This window comes from Theropithecus gelada, chromosome 10, assembly GCF_003255815.1.
Source record: "Theropithecus gelada isolate Dixy chromosome 10, Tgel_1.0, whole genome shotgun sequence".
Lineage (NCBI taxonomy): Eukaryota > Metazoa > Chordata > Mammalia > Primates > Cercopithecidae > Theropithecus > Theropithecus gelada.
The window spans coordinates 27,631,360-27,655,287 of record NC_037678.1 but is presented as its reverse complement, the minus strand read 5'-3'; the positions used below and the strand labels follow the sequence as shown (position 1 = coordinate 27,655,287).

Below are 23,928 nucleotides of genomic sequence, written 5' to 3'. Positions count from 1 at the left end.
AAAAAAAAAAAAAAAAAAAAAAAAAAAAAAAAAAAAAAAAGTAAATTAATCATATGCATCTAATTTTGCTATATCTAAAACTCCATCAAAAAAATGCTTTTTGGCTGGGCGTGGTGGCTCATGCCTGTAATCCCAGCACTTTGGGAGGCCGAGGCAAGTGGCTCACTTGAGGTCAGGAGTTTGAGACCACCTGGCCAACATGGTGAAACCCCTCTCTACTAAAAATACATAAAATAGCTGGACGTGGTGGCACACGCCCACTGGGAGTGGCACACTCCCAGTTACTTGGGAGGCTGAGGCAGGAGAATCACTTGAATCCAGGAGGTGGAGACTGCAGTGAGCCAAGATTGAGCCACTGCACTCCAGTCTGGGCAACAGAGCAAGACTCCTCCGTCTTAAAAAAAAAAAAAAAATGTTTTTTCAAGGGTAAAGCCTACAATAGGAGCTCCTGGAAAGAAAAAATATGACATCAGAAACAAAATGCTTAATAGAAGGATTAGAAAACATTGAGCAAATTCTCTAGTAAGTAAAATAAAAAGACAAAATAGAAACTAAGAAGGAACAAATGAGAAATTCATCCCAAAATGTGAATAAGAAGTTTCAGAAATACAACAAAGGAAATGAAATAATTCAAGAAAACACTCCAGAATCGAAAGGACATGACTTTTCAGATTGAAAGGGTCATGAATGGCCAGGACAATAGGTGTGTCATTGTAAAATTTCTCAATGCTAGGGACAAAGAAATCCTGCAAGGTCACAAAGAGTGAAGAATCAGAATGACTTCGGCCTTCTCAGCAGCAGCACTGGAAGCTAGAAGATGACAGGGCTGAGGAATCTAAGTTCTGAGGCAAAACGATTTCTTACCTAGAATTCTACACTCAATTAACCAAGTGTTAGACATTTTCAGACACACAAGATTTTGAAAAAATTATCTCTTGTGTACTCCCAGGAAACTCCTGGAGGACATGTTATCAAAACGAGGGAAGAAAGCATAAAACGAGAAGACATGGGATCCAGAAAACAGGCAATCTAACACAAGAAAGAGGCAAGGGAATCCCTTGGACAGTGGTAAACAGAGGTTCCAGAATAGCAGTGTGTAGCAGGCCCCCAGAGCAGGAGAGAAGGCTCCAAGAGACTTTCCTGAGAAGAATGTACTGAGAGAAGATCAAGGTAACTGGCAGAGTTTAAGTGGTAAGAGTGACTAGTGCTAATGCCTTAGAAACCTAAGTGCATGAAAAAAGATAAGCAAAACAAAGTGGTGTGTTAGATAGGAAAAGCAATCGTGGCTGACTACATGGCTTAGCTGCAAGTGGCATTTATGCTGTCATAACAAACACTATTATCTACAAAAAATTACACTATATTGGGAGCAAGGGGGCACAGAAAGGGGTACATATGTATAGAGGGGGCAAGTGAAGAAGAAGGAGCTAAATCCTCATCTTCCATAGTGGGAAGTCAACAGATAAGGCCTAAAGGAAAAAACAGGAAGTCGTATTACAAACATGTTATTTGGAGATAAGTAAATTCCAAAAGAATTAAACAAGTTGAAATTGGTCCCTCTAGGGAAAAGGAAATGGGTTTGGGGTGGGTACAGGGAGGTTGAGGATTGCTCTTTGTCTTAGCAAATCTTACAGAACTAGTTCCCTTTTTAATCAATGTTCCTGTGTAACTTTGATAAAATATAAAATTTAAAAATGACTGTGGTAAAGGGTGATGAAATGAATGCTTATTGAATGCAGACAGTGCAGACAGGTGCTCCCCATTTAGGTGCCACTCTGCTGGTGTCCAAGCTTTCTACGCTGTTACAGATCACGCCCAAGGTATGAAGGAAGGTGCCTCCATTTGGGGGTTGGTCCCACACTGTGCTGACTGCTGCCTCAGTAAGTCACTTAGCCTAAGTCTCAGCTGGCTCACTTTATGGAACCAGATTCAAGAAGTGGTGAAGGTTTCATGGGCAAGTGCCTGTAGAATACCTGGATGGGCAGCCACCTACTTCAGGTCCTGATCTGGAGAAAAGAAAGCAGTACGAAAGTAGTGAGAAGAACAGAAAAATATGCAGTCTGATGGTGGAAATAGACTCCAGCCCCTGGAGGCATGAAAAAGAGAAGCCCCTGCAGAACAGAGCTACTTGTGAGCTGGCTGGTGCCCTGCATGTCAGACTCTGATCGTACTCCTGTGTGCTGGAGAGTTTCTGCTTCAGAATGTTGAAATGGTGGTTTCTGAGTGAGCTCTGTTGTCAGATACTCCAGCAGCAGCAGTGTGAAGCATATCTCGGGATAAACGCCTATCAGAGGCCACAGTCTAGTTAGCTGAGATAAACCATGTTCTAGGAGAACTCACAATACAAGGTGTGGCGAGGAAGAAAAACGCCCCAAACTGGGAATGAAAACATCCAGCTTCCCGGATGCCTTCTCTGCCACTTCTTGCTTTGTGACTTTGAATAAGTCACTTGCCACCATGGCTCACTTTTCTCTTCTGTAAAAGGACTGGACTAGATGCTTTCGAGGGTCCTTCCCGACATGTAAGAAAGTAAACTCACAGCTGGGAACGGCGACTCACGCCTGTAATCCCAGCACTTTGGGAAGCCAAGGCAGGCGGATCACCTGAGGTCAGGAGTTTGAGACCAGTCTGGCCAACATGGCGAAACCCTGTTTCTACAAAAAAAAAATACAAAATTAGCTGGTTGTGGTGGTGCATGCCTGTAATCCCAGCTACTTGGGAGGCTGAGGCAGCAGAATGGCCTGAATCTGGGAGGCGGAGGTTGCAGTGAGCCAAGATTGTGCCACTGCACACCAGCCTGGGCAACAGAGCAAGACTGTGTCTCAAAAAAAAAAAAAAAAAAAGAAAAGAAAAGAAAACTCCCTGAGGGCAGAGACCTTGTCTCACTTGTTCATTGCTCTGTCCTCAGTACCTAGCAGAGTGCTTGGTACAACCAGGTGCTTGATGAATACTTATTGAATGAATGAAATGGAAGATAAAAACAATCAGTTTTTTAGAGTCTTAAAACTGAAAAATGACCTCAGTCAATGCTTTAATTTCACAGGTGAAAAAACAAAAGCTCAGTGAGGAGGGAAAAAATGTGCTTGTGATCACCATAGCTAAGCAGGAATGGAGATGAGACTCAAGTCTCAGCACTATGGGAACTCAATTGAGGGCAGGTTAGGGTAGACTAGACGGGTGAGGGAAGGCCACATCTTTGACTATTCAGAGGTGAACTTCAGGGTAACAGTTTTCTGAACTAACTAGTAAAGTTTGGCTGTGGGCAAGACGTAGTGAAAAGTATACGCAGTTATCTGGGTTCAAGTTCTGCTACTTACTTGTGTGATCCTGGCCTAGCTACCTAATCTCTGTTTCTTTTTTTCAGAAAAAGAGATAATAATAATATATATTTTACATAATTTCTGTCAGAATATAAGTAAGTTGGATATGGTATGTGAAAAAAATATTTTTCAAGATGTCAAATCTCACAGATTGTTAATCTGTTTGGCCAAGCTCCCTCCTAATAATATCTCATTCACTAACATATCAACATAGTTTATTAATAATGGTTTATTCAATCAATTAGTTGTCACTCTGAAAATCAAATGGAAGAACTTTGAAAGGTGGGTAAGTTTTGATGGAGTACAGCAGGAGGAAGAAAAAGTGGGGAGTTGGAATCTAGGTGGGGAGGGCCAGGTTTGGTGGCTCCTGCCTGTAATCCCAGCACTTTGGGAGGATCACTCAAGCCCAGGAGTTTGAACCAGCCTGGGAAACATGACAAGACCTCGTCGGTACTAAAAGTTAAAAAAAAAAAAAAAAAGTTAGCTAGGTGTGGTGGTGTGCGTTACTTGGGATGCCGAGGTGGGAGAATTGCTTGAGCCCTGGAGGTCAAGGCTACAGTGAACCAGGATTATGCTACTGCACTCCAGCCTGGGCAGCAGATAGAGATCCTACCTCAAAAACAGAAAAAACAAAAAGAATCTAGGTGGGGGCATCGCAGGGGCCACTCCTGAGGAGCCAAGGGCAAAGCACAGAGAGGCCCAGGGGTTAGAAACCAGATTCTATACTCTGTGACTGGGAGAACCTGTTAACCCTCTTGGTCTGTTTCTTCATCTGAAGTGGAAGGATAATAAGACTACCTCCAATAACTTGGAGGCTGTTGTAATATCACACGAGACCATGGATTGAATAATTTTTAGGGATCATCAACTGCCATCTCCACAGATGGGAGATTATCCTTCCTTTATAAGAGTATGGATGAGAGGATAAGAAGCATACTTGAAATAAACCTTGCCTATTGTTACGGACCAAATTGTCTCCCCTAAATTTATATTTTGAAGTCCTAATCCCCAGTGTGACTGTATTTGGAGATAAGCCCTTTAAAGAAGTAATTAAGGTTATATAAGGTCATAAGAGTGGGACTCTAATCCAATAGGACTGGTGTTCTTCTAAGAGGAAGAGATACCAGGGATGTGCAGAGAGAAAAGGCCATGGAAGAACACAGCATTAAGACAGCCATTGGCATGCCCAGGAGAGACACCCCACAAGAAACCAACCCTGCCAATATCTTAATCTTGGACTTCCAGCCTTCATAACCGTGAAAAATAAATTTCCTGTTTAAGCCACCCAGTCTGTGGTATTTTGTTATGGCAGCCCTAGCAGAACTAATACACCCACCTTACAGTTTTGCTTCCTTTACTCCTTCCCCCAGAACAGGTTCTCTCTTCATACTTAAAGGCATTGCACAAAAATAGCTTCTGGTCAGCCAGTAAGGCAGGACGCAGTGTGACTAATGGGCAGGACCAGGTGTTGAGACCTTAACCAGTCTATTGGCAGGTTCTACTCCTGAACTGCTAGATGGGTGGAACCAGCTTTGTCTGTTCTTAGACACCAAGTTTGTCTTCCAAGATTCTGAGGCTCGACAGAATGATGAACTGTTTAAAGAACTTTTAGTCACAGGGAAGGATGTAGGCCCACAATTAAAGCTCAATTTCCCCCTTCGTTATCTGCTGGGTAATTTGAATAAAAATAGGGGACAAGTAGGACAGGTGCAGTGGCTCACACCTGTAATCCCAGCACTTTGGGAGACTGAGGCAGGCGGATCACCTGAGGTCAGGAGTTCAATATCAGCCTGGCCAACATGGCAAAACCCCGCCTCTACTAAAAATACAAAAAAAATAGCTGGGCATGGTGGTGCATGCCTGTAATCCCAGCTACTGGGGAGGCTAAGGCAGGAGAATTGCTTGAACCTGGGAGTGGAGGTTGCAGTGAGCCGAGATCACGCCATTGTACTCCAGCCTGGGCAACAGGGCAAGATTGTCTCAAAAAAAAAAAAAGAAAAGAAATAGGCGACAACATTTATATCCTGATTAGAAGCTCCTAAAGTAAATATGTAGGCTTCCTTGGGATTAAATTGTCAGAAATTTTAAAAAACAAATCTGGTAATTGTATTATTCAGTCAACAAATTTTCATGGTCACCTACTATATGCCAACCTCTATTGTAAATTATACAGATACAATAGGAATAAAATCGACCTAGTTCTTTTTTTTTTTTTTTTTTTTTTTTATTGAGATGGAGTCTTGCTCTGTCACCCAGGCTGGAGTGCAGTGGCGCCATCTCAGCTCTCGCAACCTCCACCTCTTGGGTTCAAGAGATTCTCCTGCCTCAGCCTCCTGAGTAGCTGGGACTATAGGTGCGTGCCACCACGCCTGGCTAATTTTTTATGTTTTTAGTAGAGACAGGGTTTCACCGTGTTAGCCAGAAAGGTCTTGATCTCCTGACCTCGTGATCCACCTGCCGCAGCCTCCCAAAGTGCTGGAATTACAGGCATGAGCCACTATGCCTGGCCAAAAATTTTTTATTTTTTTTTTTTTTTTTTTTTTTTGAGACGGAGTCTCGCTCTGTCACCCAGGCTGGACTGCAGTGGCCGGATCTCAGCTCACTGCAAGCTCCGCCTCCCGGGTTCACGCCATTCTCCTGCCTCAGCCTCCCGAGTAGCTGGGACTACAGGCGCCCGCCACCGAGCCCGGCTAGTTTTTTTTTTTGTATTTCTTAATAGAGACGGGGTTTCACCGTGTTAGCCAGGATGGTCTCGATCTCCTGACCTCGTGATCCGCCCGTCTCGGCCTCCCAAAGTGCTGGGATTACAGGCTTGAGCCACCGCGCCCGGCCCAAAAATTTTTTAAACAATATACCTGTAGAGGGCATGTACCATGAATGGAACTTGCAGGACTGGAGGTTGCTCTGGGTGTGTCAGTGAGAGAGTGGTGAATGAATGTGAGGGCCCACGGCATTCCTGTGCACTACTGTAGACTTTATAAACACTGTATACTTAGGTTACACTAAATGTATTTTTAAAATTTTCTTTCTTCAATAAATTAAGCTTAGCTTATAGTAACTTTTTTTATGTTATAAACCTTTTAATTTTTAACTTTTTGACTCTTTTGTAATAACCCTTAGCTTAAAATACCAAAACATTGTACAGCTGTATAAAAATAGTTTATTTATATCCTTATTCTATAAGTTTATTTCCATTTTTTAAATTTTATTTTTGTTCTACTTTTTAAACAGTTTTGTTTGAAACTAAGACAGACACATACACATTAGCCTAGGTCAGGGCTATCCAGGGACCCTCCCTACTCAGGGTCAGGATCATCAATATCACTGTCTCCCATCTCGACATCCTGTCCCACTGGAAGCTCCATGCAATAATATGAATGGAGCTATCCTCTATGATAACAATACTTTCTTCTCAAATATTTCCTGAAGGACCTACCTGAGGCTGTTTTACAGTTAACTTTTTTTTCCCATAAGTAGAAAGAGTACACTCTAAAATAATGATTAATATTATAGTAAATATATAAACTAGTAACATCATTTATTATCAAGTATTATGCACTGTATATAATTGTATGTGCTATACTTTTATATCACTGGCAGTGCAATAGGTATGTTTACACCAACATCACCAAAAGCACGTAAGTAATGCACTGCAATAGGATGGTATAATGGCCATGACATCACCAGACAACGGGAATTTTTCAGCTCCATTATAATCTTATGGGACCACCATTAGATGTGTTATGTGGCACATAACTCTAAAACTCTTTGGCCTGGCATTGAAAACCCAGTTCAATCTGGGCCCAGTTAACCTCTCTAGTTACCTCCTACCCTCCTATTTAGATGTCTTGTTCCAACCAAATCATCCCCAATCAAACCTTTCAAATCTCCAGTTCCCTAACTAGAATGCTTACTATGCCTTATTTAAATTCTATCCATCTGGCAGGTATGGCAGGCAGCCTTTAAGATGGCTCCCATGATCTCTGCCTCGTGGTATTCACATCCTCGTATGTGGGCTGAACTTGGTGACTCACTGCTGATAACAAGAATACAGCAAAAGTGATAGGATATTGCTTCTGAGATTAGGTTGCAAAAGGAATGTGGCTTCCATCTTGGTCACGCTTCCTCTCTTAAACCTCTCACCCTGGTGAAGCCGGCACCAAGTCTTGAAGCAGCCCTGTGGAGAGGCTTGCGTCAGGAGGGACTGAGGCCTACCAACGACCACTTCAGTGAGCTTGAAACTGGATTCTTCTCTACCCTCTGATGAGCCTTCAGGCTGAAAGCTTGACTGAAACCTCATGAGAGACTGAGCCAGAGGCACCTGGCTGAGCTACACCTGGATTCTGACCCACAGAAACTGTTGGATAATAAATATTTATTCTTTTAAGCCACTAAGTTTTAAGGTAATTCGTCATGCAAGAATAGACACTAGGCTATGTGTGGCAGCTCACACCTGTAATCCCAGCACTTTGGGAGGCTGACGCAGAAGAATCCCTTCAGCCCAGGAATTCACGACCAGCCTGGGCAACATAGTGAGACCCTATCTCTATTTAAAAAAAAAAAAATAGACAACTAAAACACAAAGTGGAGCAGTATGTTACACAGCAATAGATAACTGATATACAAGACCAGTTCAAGTTGCTCTCCTGAATTTTCCTTGACCTAGCTTAGCCCAGAGCAACCTCTGCCTCATGTGAACTTGATGTAGAGCTGTTCTCATTGGTCATTTTGTACAAGGGCAACATTAGTTACCTTCTATCCTCTGTGTCTCTTGTCTTTTCCAAGTAATCTGAGGTCAGTAGCTGCTTAAATTTCTTGTACGTCTCTGGAGCAAGTATTTGTACAAGGAGAGAAAGCAGTAGGCTTTGAGAGGCTAGAACTGTGTCTGAAGGGTCTTTTCATTCATGTTTGGTGACTGACTGAAAAATGACTTGTTGGTGGGAAATCAAAGTGTATGTTAGAAGAGGGACCACAGCTTAGGAAAAGCTGATTTTTGATCTTCATCAAAATGAGGCTTCAGTGGCAAATACTAACAGCCAATCCTTCTTGTAAATTCTTTCTGTTGATTTCCTTCTTATTGTGAGGAGTTTAACCTTCTGTTGGCAGTTGTGTTGTGACAAGCAGCAGAGGGGGGTGGCTCTGGGACACTGGGGTCACTTCAGAGGAAGGGAAGTTGATTGTTTTCTCAGGGCCCCTTCTCTCACGTTTATTCTTTCCAGGGCCTCTGTAGCAGGACTGTGCTGAAGCCCATTTCCTACACGTAGCACCATTTATTTAAAACACACACTACATATACACAACAGACCAAATGCAAAGGAAAAAAGGGGAAAAAGGCTGCTGAAGACCAGAGTCACTAAAAGTTCAGGCTAAGAATAGACAAGGAACTCTGAGAGCTGCTCAGCTATGTGACCTCCTGCAGGGGCTTGGCAAGAAGCCCAATTCAGCTTTGTTTTTTTCTGTGCTTTTACAAAGAAAGAGCACTAGCTTGGGAGTCAGGAGACCTAGGTATCAGGCTTTGCTTTGCCAGTGCCTCTTTCTGTGGCCTTGGGTAAGTTTTTCCCCTCTCTGGGCCTCAGTTTCCCATTTGTAAAATAAAAGGGTAAGACTAGGTTCCAAGATTTTCCAACTCCAATGCTGAGAGGATACAGAGGAAAATAGAACGCTGGCTAAGGAACCAGTAGACTTGCCTTCTTGTCCCAGCTCTGCCACTGACCTAACCTCTTTGGGCCTCTGCTTCCTCATCTATAAAATAAGGTGCTATATTCATTCATCCAGTCCTTCAACAAATATTTCTTGAGCACCTACTATGTGCCAGGCTTGGTGCTGGAGATATGATGATGAGTCAAGCCAGACACAGTCTATGTTCTCATGGAATTTTTAGTCTATTGGGGGCGGAAGGGAGGAGGAAAAGATGAACCGTAATCAAACAATCACATAAATGAAGGTGTAATTAATGCCAGGGTAAGAAAAACAGGGAAGGGTCACACTTGGTTCTCAGCAACTGAGGGACGGCCACAATGTCCACCAATTCCAATGTTCTGTGACCTAGTATGTTGCTCTGCAGGGAGGTGCAAAGAAGCCTTTGGAATAACTCATATCTAAAATCATAGGGTTTTTTTTTCAGAAAGGCACAGCTCAATTAATCCAAGCAACCAACAACCATCTATTGGGGATCTTCTAGCAGAAATCAATCACCCACCTCTGGCCTCCCTGGAGCTTTACAGTAGTGGGCAGAATGGACTCATAAATGGATACAGCTATAAAATGCCTCACATCATTCTCTGATGGCTAATTACATGTTTCAAATAATAATGTATATAAGAATTAGGTGGAAATTGGATGTGGTAGGGCAATCAGAGAAATTTTCTTACAAGTAGAAATTGAGATAGGCCCTGAAGGTTTGCTGCATGGTTTCAGATAAACAGAAACAATAATATCAGGGCGCAGTGGGCCCATTCCCTCCTACTAGACAGTAGAGGTGCATGGGACATATGAGAGATATCTGGCCAGGCGTGGTGGCTCAACTTTGGGAGGTTGAGGCAGGTGGATCATGAGGTCAGGAGATCAAGACCATCTTGGCTAACACGGTGAAACCCTGTCTCTAGTAAAAATACAAAAATTTAGCCGGGCGTGGTGGCAGGCACCTGTAGTCCCAGCTACTTGGGAGGCTGAAGCAGGAGAATGGCGTGAACCCGGGAGGCAGAACTTGCAGTGAGCCGAGATAGCACCACTACACTCCAGCCTGGGCGACAGAGCGAGACTCCGTCTCAAAAAAAAAAAAAAAAAATCTCAAGAAAGAGATTCCTACATTTCATTTTGGGGCAGGAGAGATTCAAACCCTACTTGTTTTGTCAAAGAGCAAAAGACCTCTTCTGTGACCTACTCTAAATCCTGTCCCTTGGATTAGGAAGCCTGCTACTGATGGGATTCCTGACTTGGGGTAGCCATCTCACCTCAATGAATCTGTTATCTCAGTTGTAAAATGAAGGGGTTAGATGATACCCAAAGTCCCTTATAACACCCACAAAGATGGCTAAAACGTCATTCTTTGTAAGAATTTTTATTACTTTATAATAAAACTGGTGGTTGCTACTATGGAGTATGAGCTGTGCGATCTTAGGCAAGTTACTAAGTTTTCTAAACTTGTTATACTTTCTTTTTAAAATGCATTTTAATTTTTAAATATTTTATTTTCTTTTATATTTTTGAAACAGGGTCTTGCTCTATCGCCCAGGCTGGAGTGCAGTGGCACAATCACTGCAGCCTCAAACTCCTGGGCTCAAGCAATCCCCTCACCAGCCTCCCGAGTAGCTGGGACTACAGGCATGTGCCACCAAGTCTGGATAATGTAAAAATGTTTTTTGTAGCAACGAGGTCTCACTATGTTGCCTAGGCTGGTCTTGAACTCCTGGGATCAAGTTATCCTCCTGCGTCGGCCTCCCAAAGTGTTGGGATTATAAGTGTGTGCCATCTCACCTGGCCTAAAATTAGTTTTAAAAATAAAAGTGTAATACATATGTACTGTTTTTAAAAAATCAAATACTATAAAAGACTACACTATGGTAGTTAAAGTTTCTGTTTGGGGGATGAAAACATTTGGGAAATAGTGGCAATGGATGTACAACATCATGAATGTAATTAATGCCAATGAATTATATACTTAAAAAGGGATAGGCCAGATGTGATGGCTCACGCCTGTAATTCCATCACTTTGGGAGGCCGAGGTGGCAGAATCACTTGAGTTACTTGAGATTATGGAATCTGAGACCAGCCTGGGAATAGTAACACCCTATCTCTACAAAAAAAATTTTTTTTAATTAGCCAGGTGTGGTAGCGCATGCCTGTAGTCCCAGCTACTTGGGAGGCTGAGGTAAGAGGACTGCCTAAGTCCAGGAGTTCAAGGTTATAGTGAGCTATGATCTGCCTCTGTACTCCAGCCTAGGCAATAGAGTGAGACCCTGTCTCTTAAAAAAAGTGGGTGGGGGCCGGGCGCGGTGGCTCAAGCCTGTAATCCCAGCACTTTGGGAGGCCGAGATGGGCGGATCACGAGGTCAGGAGATCGAGACCATCCTGGCTAACACGGTGAAACCCCGTCTCTACTAAGAAATACAAAAAATAGCCGGGTGAGGTGGCGGGCACCTGTAGTCCCAGCTACTCGGGAGGCTGAGGCCGGAGAATGGCGTGAACCCGGGAGGCGGAGCTTGCAGTGAGCTGAGATCCGGCCACTGCACTCCAGCCTGAGCGACAGAGCGAGACTCCGTCTCAAAAAAAAAAAAAAAAAAAAAAGTGGGTGGGGAAGGGAGGGAAAGGGAAGGGTTAAAATCGCCAATTTTATGTTATATATATTTAAACCATAATCTTTAAAAGTAATAAAATATACCAAAAGTAATTCACTCATATAAAGTGAATTATACACTTTAAATGAGTGAATGATATGGTTTGTGAATTATACCTCAGTAAAAGGATATTCTCCATCCCAACCTAAAACTTCTGTCCCCTTCTCAGAGGCAACTATTTGTTTCTTAGCTTTCTTTCTAGAAAGAGTCTAGGCATAAACAAGTACATCTGAAAATCTATCATACTTTTTCTTTTCATACAAATGAAAGGAAGTGATACACCATTTTACACTGCTTTTTTTTACTTAATCTCTCTTAGGTTATTGTGTATCAGCACATGCAGATTTACTGCCTTCTTTTCCACTTCTACATAGAAGCCCACTGGAGGGACCTATCACACTTTGTTTAATGAGTTAACTGATGAATATCTTGTTTCTAGTCTTTTTTTTTTTTTGAGACAGGGTCTTGCTGTGTCACCCAGGCTGGACTGCAATGGCATGATCATGGCTCACTGCAGCCTCCAACTCCTGGGGCTCAAGCAATCCTTTCACCTCAGCCCCTTAAGTAACTTGAACCACAGACAGATGCCACTATGTCTGGTTATTTATATACTTGGTAGAGATGGACTCTCACTGTGTTGCCCAGGCTGGTCTTGAGCTCCTGAGTTCAAGTGATCCTCCTGCCTCGGCTTCCCGAAGTGCTAGGATTATAGGCATGAACCACCATGCCTGATACCCATGGTTTTAGGCAGACGCATGAATACATCATCTATAGGATAAATTCCTAGTTCTGGTGTTGCAGGGTCCAAAGGTTAGCGCGTGTTAAGTATTACTATTGCCAAACTGACTTCCATATAACCTATACCAGTTTACTCTTACCAAGAATTCATTCACGGCCGGGCGCGGTGGCTCAAGCCTGTAATCCCAGCACTTTGGGAGGCCGAGACGGGCGGATCACGAGGTCAGGAGATCGAGACCATCCTGGCTAACACGGTGAAACCCCGTCTCTACTAAAAAAATACAAAAAACTAGCCGGGCGAGGTGGCGGGCGCCTGTAGTCCCAGCTACTCGGGAGGCTGAGGCAGGAGAATGGCGGGAACCCGGGAGGCGGAGCTTGCGGTGAGCTGAGATCCGGCCACAGCACTCCAGCCTGGGCGACAGAGCAAGACTCCGTCTCAAAAAAAAAAAAAAAAAAAGAATTCATTCACTCACTTTTTTCATTCAACCAACACTGAGTACCTATCATGACCCAGGCACAATTCTAGGTCTTGGGGACACAGCAAAGGAGCAACAACAACAGGAATAAAAAGATAAAAATCTATTCCCTAATGGAGCTTACAGTCTCACAGAGGGAGAGGGCAAACCAAAAAGTAAAATATGTAACATCTTAGGTTACATAAATAGGTGGTAATAAATGCTATGGTTGGCCAGGCGTGGTGGCTCACACCTGTAATCCCAGCACTTTGGGAGGCCAAGGCGGGCAGATCATGAGGTCAGGAGGTCAAGACCATCCTGGCTAACACGGTGAAACCCCATCTCTACTAAAAATACAAAAAAATTAGCCCGCCGTGGTGGTGGGTGCCTGTAGTCCCAGCTACGCGGGAGGCTGAGGCAGGAGAATGGTGTGAACCTGGGAGGCGGAGCTTGCAGTGAGCTGAGATCACCCTGGGCGACAGAGTGAGACTCTATCTTAAAAAAAAAAAAAAAAAATGCTATGGCTAAAATAAGGCAGAGAAAGGAGTGTTGGCCATGGGTAAGGGCTGGTAATTTAAATAGGATAGTTAGGGTATAAAAATTCTAAGCCTCAGCTTCCTTATCTGTAAAGCAGGACAACAATAGTACCTATGCTGGCCAGGGGCTGTGGCTCATGCCTGTAATCACCGCACTTTGGGAGGCTGAGGTGAGCAGATCATTTGAGGCCAGGAGTTCAAGACCAGCCTGACCAACATGGTGAAACCCCGTCTCTACTAAAATTATAAAAATTAGCCGGGCATGGTGGTACACACCTGTAATACCAGCTACTCGGGAGGCTGAGGCAGGGAAATTGCTTGAGCCCGGAGGCAGAGGTTGCAGTGGGCCAAGACAGCACTACTGCATTCCAGCCTGGGTGACAGAGCAAGATTTCGTTTAAAAAAAAAAAAAAAAGTGCCTATGCCATAGGATTGTTGAAAGAATTCAATGATATTGTCTGGTATACAGTAAAAATTTCCTAAATGAAAGCTATTCTTATTATAAACAACTTTATAGCTAGGGAAAGTGTGGCCCAGGAATGAACAGTTTGCCTATAGTTTCAGGGAAAATTAGTGGTTGCATAAGAACCAGAACCAGGCCTCCTGACCCTCCATGCAGTACACTTGCAAATATACCAAGGGACCAAAAGCACTAAGACGCCATCCTTCTGGGGCTGCTAATGGGCAATATGGTTTTTAGCTTCAAGAGTGCTCTGAGAATGTGATTTTCAACATGCAAAAGAGGGGAGGGGAGATGTGAGAGTACACAAGGTTCATCAAGGAGAAGCAGGCCAACTTCACTCAGGCCTAAGGCTGAGCCTGCTGGGGTTTGCTCACAAGATAGTCAGATCCAGGATAGTGTTCTCAGCCAAAGGCAACAAGCGTTCTGGCTGCTGCTGGCCCATCTGCTCTGATGAGACTCTCCCAAACCCTGGACTCCCATTGGTTTCATTCCAAGGAATCTCCTGGAGGAAAGATAAGCAGCAGTTAAGTCACAGCTGTAGAAATAAGATTTGGAGGGGCACTTTTATCTGTTTGGCCGAGTTAGATTTTCAAGCAGGCCAAATATGTGGTGGTGGTGGTCTCTCAACTCTCTCTGTGGCGATTTTCCTCACCCCATGGCACCTCCTCTCTCTGTCCACAGCCAGATACTCACTGTTTCCCCAGGCCTTCTGCCTACCCAGAACTCTTTCCTTGTGTGGGTTCTATCCTTCCTTTAGCCCTATCCTTTCTTCGGTGAGCGTTTCATTCCCTCCATTCCTCCTAACCCCTACTTTGGAAATACATATTTTTTAAAAGGCGAGACTATGGAACAGGATTTAGGGAAGTCAGTGTTCTGAGCTTGACCTCTGTTAATGAGTGGGTGGCTATATGACCTTGGGAAAACCAATTACCTTTTCTGGGCTTCAATTTCTTCATCTAAAAAATGTATATTGGCTGTGCACGGTGGCTCACACCTGTAATCCCAGCACTTTGGGAGGCCAAGGCGGGTGGATCACCTGAGGTCGGAGTTCGAGACCAGCCTGGCCAACATGGTGAAACCCCATCTCTACTAAAAATACAAAATTAGCCAGGAATGGTGGCTCACATCTGTAGTCCCAGCTACTCAGGAGGCCGAGGCAAGAGAATCGCTTGAACTTGGGAGGTGGAGGTTGCAGTGAGCCGAGATCACGCCATTGTACTCAAGCCTGGGCAATACAATGAGACTCGGTCTCTCCCCCTCCAAAAAAAAGTATATCATGGCTGGGCTTGGTGGCTCATGGCTGTAATCCCAGATGTTTGGGAAGCCAAGGTGGAAGGATCACTTGAGGCCAAGAGTTCAAGATCACCCTGGTCAAAATAGCAAGACCCTGTCTTTACAAAAAAGAAAAAAAATTAGGCATGGTAGTTGTACATCTGTAGTCCCACCTACTCAAGAGGCTGAGGTGAGAAAATTGCTTGAGCCCAGGAGTTAAAGGTTTCAGTGAGCTATGATTGTGCCCACTGCACTCTAACCTGGGCAACAGAGGGAGACTCTTTCTCAAAAAAAAATTTTTTTTAAGATGTATATCATGGCATTTCAAGTACCACAGTGTAGATTTTTCTGCAAAGGCAGATCCCAGTGATCCACCTGAAGACAAAAAGGTATACAGAGAAGTAGGAGGGCCAAAGGGAGAAACACTCAGAGTGGAGGTGCCAAGGCCACTAAAATGCAATTAAGAGGGGTGTAATACAAACCAGTGTTTGTTGAATGGCATCCAGTATCCAGTCCTGGGGCAGCCATAAGGAATTCACACCTGGGCGAGAGATTTAGGTTTAAAATCAATTCTTATATTGGGTAGACCTCAATGCAGGGGGAATTCCAGACCAGCTTTGGACCATGGCATCTCTACTCTTAAGAAGGGAAACACAAGAAAGAAAAGGCACTTTGTCCCAGATCACTAGCCCCTCTGTTACTTGAACATCATGGTGTAGATCTGGCCATGAGGTTTCTCTGCAAGGCTAGAAAGAGGAAGATTGAGAAACATTTAATCAGGTTGATAAAAAGGGTTCTTGAACTCAAATTTGAGGGAGGACCTAAGAAGATTTCAAAAGATGTTAGAATTATAAGCAAATTATGTGGATGTTTCCACTTCTGTTTAAACTGTGGACAATTACATTAAGAGATGGAGCTTCTACTGGGGCAATCTGAGCAAACTTAAAAAAAATATTAGTGATTATCACTATCTTTCAAGGTGTGAAAGATTATACTATCTTTCAAGGTGGCATCCATAACCTTATTTTTTATTTTATTTTATTTTATTTTATTTTTGAGATGGAGTTTCATTCTTGTTGCCCAGGCTGGAGTGCAATGGTGCGATCTCGGCTCACCGCAACATCTGCCTCCCGGGTTCAAGTGATTCTCCTGACTGAACCTCCTGAGTAGCTGAGATTACAGGCATGCGCCACCATGCCCGGCGAATTTTGTATTCTTAGTAGAGACGGGGTTTCCGTCATGTTGGCCAGGCTGGTCTCAAACTCCCAACCTCAGGTGATCTGCCCGCCTCGGCCTCCCAAATTGCTGGGATTACAGGCATGAGCCACCGTGCCCGGCCATCATCCATAATCTTAATTTCATCCACAGAGAAAGGTAGAGAGCACCAAGGGGAATTGAGACATGAGATTCTGAACTCTGAAATAACCTATGATAGTCACTACATCATTGTTTCTGCCTGGAAAAACAATTCAGACCTGAAACTTTTCTTCTTTGATGCCCTGCAGTGGGGTTGACAATAAACTCTTACAGGCTTGAGCCTTGTGACATCATCAGTACAGCAGAAACAGTTGGAGACATTTTGGGTGAAAAATCGACCAAGCCTGCTTAGATCCCTCTGCCTGCTAGGACAAAAATATGGTCAGACTTTCAGAGTCAGCGGTGCATCCTAGCAGAGAAACACTGAAGGAAAGATGGCACTGTTTTAACAGAGTCCTCAGTGACTTTCCACTGAGCTGTGGGAAAATCTGGCAGTTGACTGTAGCTGAGTCATAACCCAAAGGTCCTGACCACTCAGATCTTTGAAGATTCCTTTCATTCCTTTCCCAAATGGGGAACCTGGCAGACTCCAATTGGTTAATTCCATTTACCTCCTGTTCCTTGCAACTACATGTAGGTGTAGAGTAGTGTGCTCTCAGCGGTAGCAAAAGGGTATCAGAATAACAGCATATACACTTTGTAATTATAATAGCTTATATTTATCTTCTACTTACTGTGTGTCAGGCACTTCCTATAGATTTATTTTTTATTGAATCTTTACAACTGCCCAGCAGGATATTTACTATTATTATCCCTAGTCTACAGATGAAGAAACTGAGGCTCAGAGAGGCTAATAATTTGCCCACAGTCACATAGCTTGGGTGTGAGGTGCTGAGGTTTAACCTAAACATTCTAACTCCAGAGTTTGTGTTCTAATCACTATGTTGTACTGTGGCCAAACACCAGCATGGATATCCCAAGCTCAAAGGCACTTCAGATACCACAAATCAATCAATTTTCCAGCTGAGAAAACAGGCCTAGTGAGATTATAGGAATCACCTAGTGACAAAGTCAGGGTTCCAGGCAGGTCTCTTCACTCCAGAGTTCTACACTCTCTCCACTGCATCAGAATACTTCAGGTTCGTAGCCAAGCATGTGGTACACACTTGTAGTCTCTGCTATGATCGCACCACCGCACTCCCGCCTGGGAGACAGAGTGAAATCCCATCTCTAAAAAAAATAAAATAAAATAGAAAAAGAATGCTTTGGGTGCTCTCCATCATCTTGAGAATCTGGAGCTTTTCTATATCTTATCCCTTATTCTTTAGGGAATGGAACTTAATTTTATATAAACATAAAATATTTTCACATAGTTTTTCTACAATATACTGATTTCCCAATCCTTCCCCCCTCAACTATTTTACATAGACTTTTTTTGAAATGGCATCTTACTGTGTCATCCAGGCTGAAGTGCATGGCGCAATCTCAGCTCACTGCAACTTCCACCTCCAGGGCTCAGGTGATCCTCTGCTACAGCCTTCTGAGTAGCTGGGGCTATAGGCACACACCACCACGCCCAGCTAATTTTGTGTTTTTTTGTAGAGATGGAGTTTAACCATGTGGCCCAGGGTGGTCTCGAACTCCTAGGCTCAAGTAATCCACCTGCCTCGGCCTCCCAAAGTGCTGGGATTACAAGCATGAGCTACTGTGTCCAACCTATGTAGACTTTTAAAGGGCATTTTAAGTTCACAGCAAAAGTGAGTGGAACATATAGAGCTATCCCACAGACCCCCTGCCTCCACACACAGCCTCCCCTGCTATGGACATCCAGCACCAGAGTGGTGCTGCATAACAAACAATTTGTTACAACTAGTGAACCAACATTGACACATCATTATCACCCAACGTCCATATGTTTGGATTAGGGTTCCCATTTGGTGTTGTATATTCTATGGGTTTTAGCAAATGTATAATGACATGTATCTATCATTATGGTATCATATGGTACTGTTTCACTGCCCTAAAAATCCCATGTGCTCTATTTATTCATCCCTTCCTCCCAAAGCCCCTGACACCCAGTGATCATTTTACTATCTCCATAGTTTTGCCTTTTCCAGAATTACATATAGTTGGGATCATATAGTATATAGCCTTTTCAAATTATTTCATTTAATAATAAGCATTTAAGGTTCTTCCATGTCTTTTCATGGATTCATAGCTTGTTTCTTTTTAGCACTGAATAATATTCCATTATATGGATGTACCATATAGTTTATTCACTGATTTATCTACAGAAGGACATATTGGTTGCTTCCAAGTTTTAGCAACTGTGAATAATGCTGCCATAAACACTCATGTGTAGGTTTCTGTGTAGACATAAGTTTTCAACTCCTTTGACTAAATACAAAAGGACAATTGCTAGACCATATGGCAAGAGTAGGTTTAATTTTATACAAAACTGTCAAACTTTCTCCCAACGTAGCTGTACTGTTTTGACTCCCACCAGCAATGAATGGGAGTTCCTGTTGCTCCACATCCTGATCACCATTTGATGTTGTCAATGTTTTAGATTTTAGCCATTCTAATAGGTGTACAGTAGTATCTCATTGTTGTTTTAATTTGGAATTCCCTAATGATGCATGATCTTAAGCATTTTTTCCTACGCTTATTTGCCATCTTCTTTGGTGAGGTGTCTGTTCAAATTTTTTGCCCATTTTTTTTTTTCTTGTAGAGATGGGGTCTCACTATGTTGCCCAGGCTGGTCTCAAACTCCCAGCTTGAAGTGATCTTCCCACCTCAGCTCCCCAGATGCTGAGATTACAGGTGTAAGCACAAGCCTGGTCACCTCCCCCTTTTTTTTTTTTTTTTTAGACAAAGTCTCGCTCTGTTGCCCAGGCTGGAGTGCAGTGGCGCATCTCGGCTCACTGCAACCTCCACCTCTAGGGTCCAAGCAATTCTCCTGCCTCAGCCTCCCAAGTAGCTGGGATTACAGGTGTGTGCCACCACACCCAGCTAATATTTTTGCATTTTTTGTATAGATGGGGTTTCACTATGTTGGCCCACTGGTCTCAAACTCCTGGACTCAAGCAATCCACCTGCCTCAGCCTCCCAAAGTGCTGGGACCCCATACCCAGCCTTCGGTTATGATTTTTTTCTCTTTTTTCTTTTTTTTTTTTGAGACAGAGTCTCACTCTGTCGCCCCGGCTGGAGTGCAGTGGTGCAATCTCGGCTCACTGCAACTCCGCCTCCTGGGTTCAAGCGATTCTCCCGCCCCAGCCTCCTGAGTAGCTGGGATTACAGACAAGCATCACCATGCCCAGCTAATTTTTTGTATCTTTAGTTGAGACAGGGTTTCACCGTGTTGACCAGGCTGGTCTCAAAGTCCTGACCTTGTGATCCACTTGCCTCGGCCTCCCAAAGTGCTGGGATTATAGATGTGAGCCACTGCGCCTGGCCCCAGTTATGATTTCTAGTAGTCAATTATCAAGTGTTTCCTGATCTCTGCATAATGCCCTCCTCTACCCCTCCCTTTTAGGAAATGACCAGCTAAGGCTCCAGTATGCTCCCTTAGTTCTCATCTCTAGGGAAGCTTTCCATCTCTAGGTCTTACTGTGTGTAGTTTATTTCTTATATCCTGCCGCCTGTCATGGGGACAGTGTCCCTATTCCTCCCATGCAGTTTGTCCACAGTGACCTTGGCCCCACTAACCTTTCCACCCTCTTCTGTATCCAGACCAACAAATTATCCCCTTTCTTTAGTGAAGGATTAGAGATGAGTAAGAGCCTGGAAACAGCCACATGTAGTGGAAAGAGTTTAGTCTTAGTAGTCAAACAATTCTTGACTCCTCTGGGCAAGTTAGTTAACCATGCTGTCTCATGCCCAGTGGACAGGACACTCCTGCTTATAAGGTGATAATGAAGATTAAACATAAAACATGTGAAGGGGTCAGCCCATATCCTAGAACACAACAGATACTGCTTTCTCTCTCTCTTCTGGCCTTTTTCCCACTTCTCACAAAAAATGTTCAAGAAAGCTTCATTTTTAAAAAGCCCAGGCCAGGCACAGCAGCTCATGTTTATAACCCTAGCACTTTGGGAGGCCAAGGCAGGAGGATTGCTTGAGCTCAGGAGTTTGAGGTCAGCCTGGGCAAGATCTTGAGACCTTGTCTTTACAAAAAATTTAAAAATTAGCCAGGACTCGGTGACATGCACCTGTGGCTCCAGCTACTCAGATGGTTGAGGCGAGAGGATCACTTGAACCCAGGAGGTCGAGGCTGCAGTGAGTTGTAGTTGCACCACTACACTCCAGCCTGGGTGACACTGCAAGACCCTGTCAAAAAAAAAAGGCCCTATTTCATCTTCAAAGATCCTTTCTTGCCCGCTATTCAATTCATTCTTATCACTATTTACTGAGCCAGGGACCACCTTTTCAATACTCTCACAAATGCTGAATGCAACACATAATTACAAATTGGTCTCACTGCAGCATTAATACTGCTGGCCACTCTGACACTGGGGGCCTGCTGATTCCTGCATCTCCTCTAACTTCTCTGTACATTTCTGTCTCAGGTACTTTATACTTCTCATCTTTCCACATCCTGGTCTCTTCTATTCCCGTGGCTTCAACAACCACTATTTGCTAAAATTTCCAGTTTTCTCTCTCTCTAGTCCAAATTCCAATCCTTAGGCCCCAGACTTGAATTTCTGGCTATTCACAGGGATCTCTTTCTGGAGGTCCCAGGAGCATCTTAATGTCCAAACTGGCTTTTTCTTCTCATGGCTCTTATTTCCTAAATGGCTTATATTATTAAGCCAATGCTGAGGCAAGAGGCCAGAATCATCCTGAATGTCCTTGTCTTCTACATTTCACATTCTATGTTGGAGTCATCACAATCCCTTTGATTTTCAATTCCAGAGTGGCTCTTGAATCCATCCCCACGCCATTTCTAGGGCTTTAGTTCAGTCCTTTATCATGTCTCACCTCAGATACTGCTGCAGACTGGGAGCCCTTATTGCCAGGCACTCACCCTGCTCATACTCTGCTTAGATCCCAGATTTATGTAATTAATAGATCTGAGAATATTAATCATCTGCTACAAAGTCTTCCATAGCACTAAGTGAAATACTAAATATTAGTATCTCTAGCTCCCATTAGAATGGAAGTACCTCAACACTATTAAAGACCTTGTCTTATTAATTATTATATTCCATGGCATATTATTGTACATTAAATATTCATTAAGAAATGTTTATTAAATGAATGAATAAAATCCCAGAACTATGCCATGTATAGCAGGGCATATGAAAGAAATATAGGATGGTCCCTGTCCTCTAGGAGCTAACACTCTTATTGGAGAGACAAGATAAAAACAAGAAACTGGGCCAGGCACAGTGGCTCATGCCTATAATCCCAGCACTTTGGGAGGCCGAGGCAGGCAGATCACTTAAGTCCAGGAGCTCGAGAGTAGCCCAGGCAACATAGCGAAACCTATCTCTACTAGAAATGCAAAAGCTAGCCAGGCGTGGTGGCACACACCTGTAGTCCCAGCTACTTGGGAGGCTAAGGAGGGAAAATGGCTTGAGCCCGGGAGGCAGAGGTTTCAGGGAGCCGAGACAGCATAACCGCACTCCTGCTCAGACATCAGAATGACACCCTACCACCAAAAAAAAAAAAAAAAAAAAGTAAGGAAAAAGGAGTTTGCCTAAAATAAGAAAGTAGTAACTTTTTTTTTTTTTTTAGATGGAGTCTTGCTCTATCGACCAGGCTGGAGTGCAGTGGTGTGATGTTGGCTCACTGTAAGCTCTGCCTCCTAGGTTCACGCCATTCTCCTGCCTCAGCCTCCTGAGTAGCTGGGACTACAGGCACCCGCCACCACGCCCGGCTAATTTTTTGTATTTTTAGTAGAGATGGGGTTTCACCGTGTTAGCCAGGATGGTCTCGATCTCCTGACCTCATGATCCACCCACCTTGGCCTCCCAAATTGCTGGGATTACAGGCATGAGCCACTGCGCCCGGCCAGAAAGCAGTAACTTTTTTTGAGAGCTATAATAACACAAAAGTGGCCAGGTGCGGCAGCTCATGCTTGTAATCCCAGCATTTTGGGAGGCCTAGGCAGGAGATCACTTAAGGTCAGGAATTCAAGACCAGCCTGGCCAACATGGTGAAACCCCGTTTCTACTAAAAATACAAAAAATTAGCTGGGCCTGGTGGCACGTGCCTGTAATCCCAGCTACTCAGGAGGCTGAGGTAGAAGAATTGTTTGAACCTGGAGGGCAGAGGGTGCAGTGAGCTGAGATCGTGCGATTGCACTCCAGCCTGGGCAACAGAGCAAGACTGTGTCTCAAAAAAAAAAAAAAAAAAAAAAAAGAACATATGGAAAAGCTATAATAGAAATACTACCTTTTGATACACATATATACATACTCTTTTAACGAAACAATCCTTTGAGAAAGATATTATCCCCATTTCACAGAAGAAGAAATTTTGGCAGAGCCATTAAATAACTTGTTTGAAGTGACACAGCTACATGCAAGACCCCGTACTAAGCACTACTGAGACAGATTAATAAAATAGTTCATGCTTTCAAATATCTCAAAATCTAATAGAAAATTCTGAAACATAAATGATTAATGATTCTCTTATAAACAATTACCTATACATCAATGTTGGGTATTGTAATAAATATACACATAAGATGGGAGTGTTAATATTAATCTTAAACTATTACGCTGAAAAGGCTCTACTAAAAGACAAACACACTGAAATAGGAGAAATAGCTTCCTAGCTAATACAGCTTGCTTGCTAATACAATGATGCAGGCAAGATCCAGGTAGGCAGGTGATGATGGTGGATGCAGTAAGACTGGAGAAGGGGCAGGATGCAAGACATTTCACAAACAGGAATGACAGTAACAAGTTTAATGTAAGAATAAAGAATCGGCCTTAAGTTTGTAAGTCTTGGAAACTCAAGGATATTAGCAAAGACAAAGATACATTTATTTTAACGTATGGTATACTGAGCTGAAGACTGCTTTGCTCTGAGAGAATATAATATAGATTCAGAAATGAGACTTTAGAAATTGTTGGCAACCAGGCTTGAGTTGTATCTAAAGAAAGAATTTAAAAATATTTCAATTAGGCTCTGTGTCAGTGGGATGGCCTCTACATGTTTTCTTTGGTTTTATTTTCTCCTCACTCTCCACTGGTATCTATTATCAATTCTGTTTGCATCACCTCTTCCTGGAAATGAAGTGTGCTTATAAAGTAACAAAGCTGAAGTGTAAGCATACAAGAATTTATCTATCCAAAACTGATTCCAAAAATGTTGTTTTTGCTTTAACACTTTTCTGGAACTTCTGTGTTGGAGTTGCTTTCAGAGTCCATCTACAATCCCAACAAAGAAGCCAATTATTTCACAGTCACACTTTGTGAACATCTCTAACCTGATCATCCATTAACTTAGCTCAGAGTTAATTTCTGTTTTTTAAAAAGTAAAATCTACCCTCAAAAAAAAAAAAAAAAAGAGTTTCTTGATTAACCAACACTAAGGTTA

At 43.2% G+C, this 23,928-nt stretch overlaps 1 protein-coding gene across 3 annotated transcripts in view; it reads right to left on the bottom strand.

Moving 5' to 3' along the window:
- Positions 1-23,928, bottom strand: part of LOC112633755 — a 65,224-nt gene that overhangs the window by 27,870 nt on the left and 13,426 nt on the right. The window contains exons 2-3 of one of the 3 annotated variants that reach the window (XM_025400661.1): positions 17,437-17,607; positions 14,223-14,350 (exon numbers count right to left, since the gene is read on the bottom strand). In XM_025400661.1, coding sequence (XP_025256446.1) covers positions 14,223-14,290 — 68 coding nt within the window. In that variant the 5' untranslated portion in view covers positions 14,291-14,350; positions 17,437-17,607. Of the gene's footprint in view, positions 1-1,743; positions 2,007-14,222; positions 14,351-17,436; positions 17,608-23,928 lie in introns of those variants that run through there. The other 2 variants (XR_003121578.1, XR_003121577.1) reach the window with 2 other exon arrangements.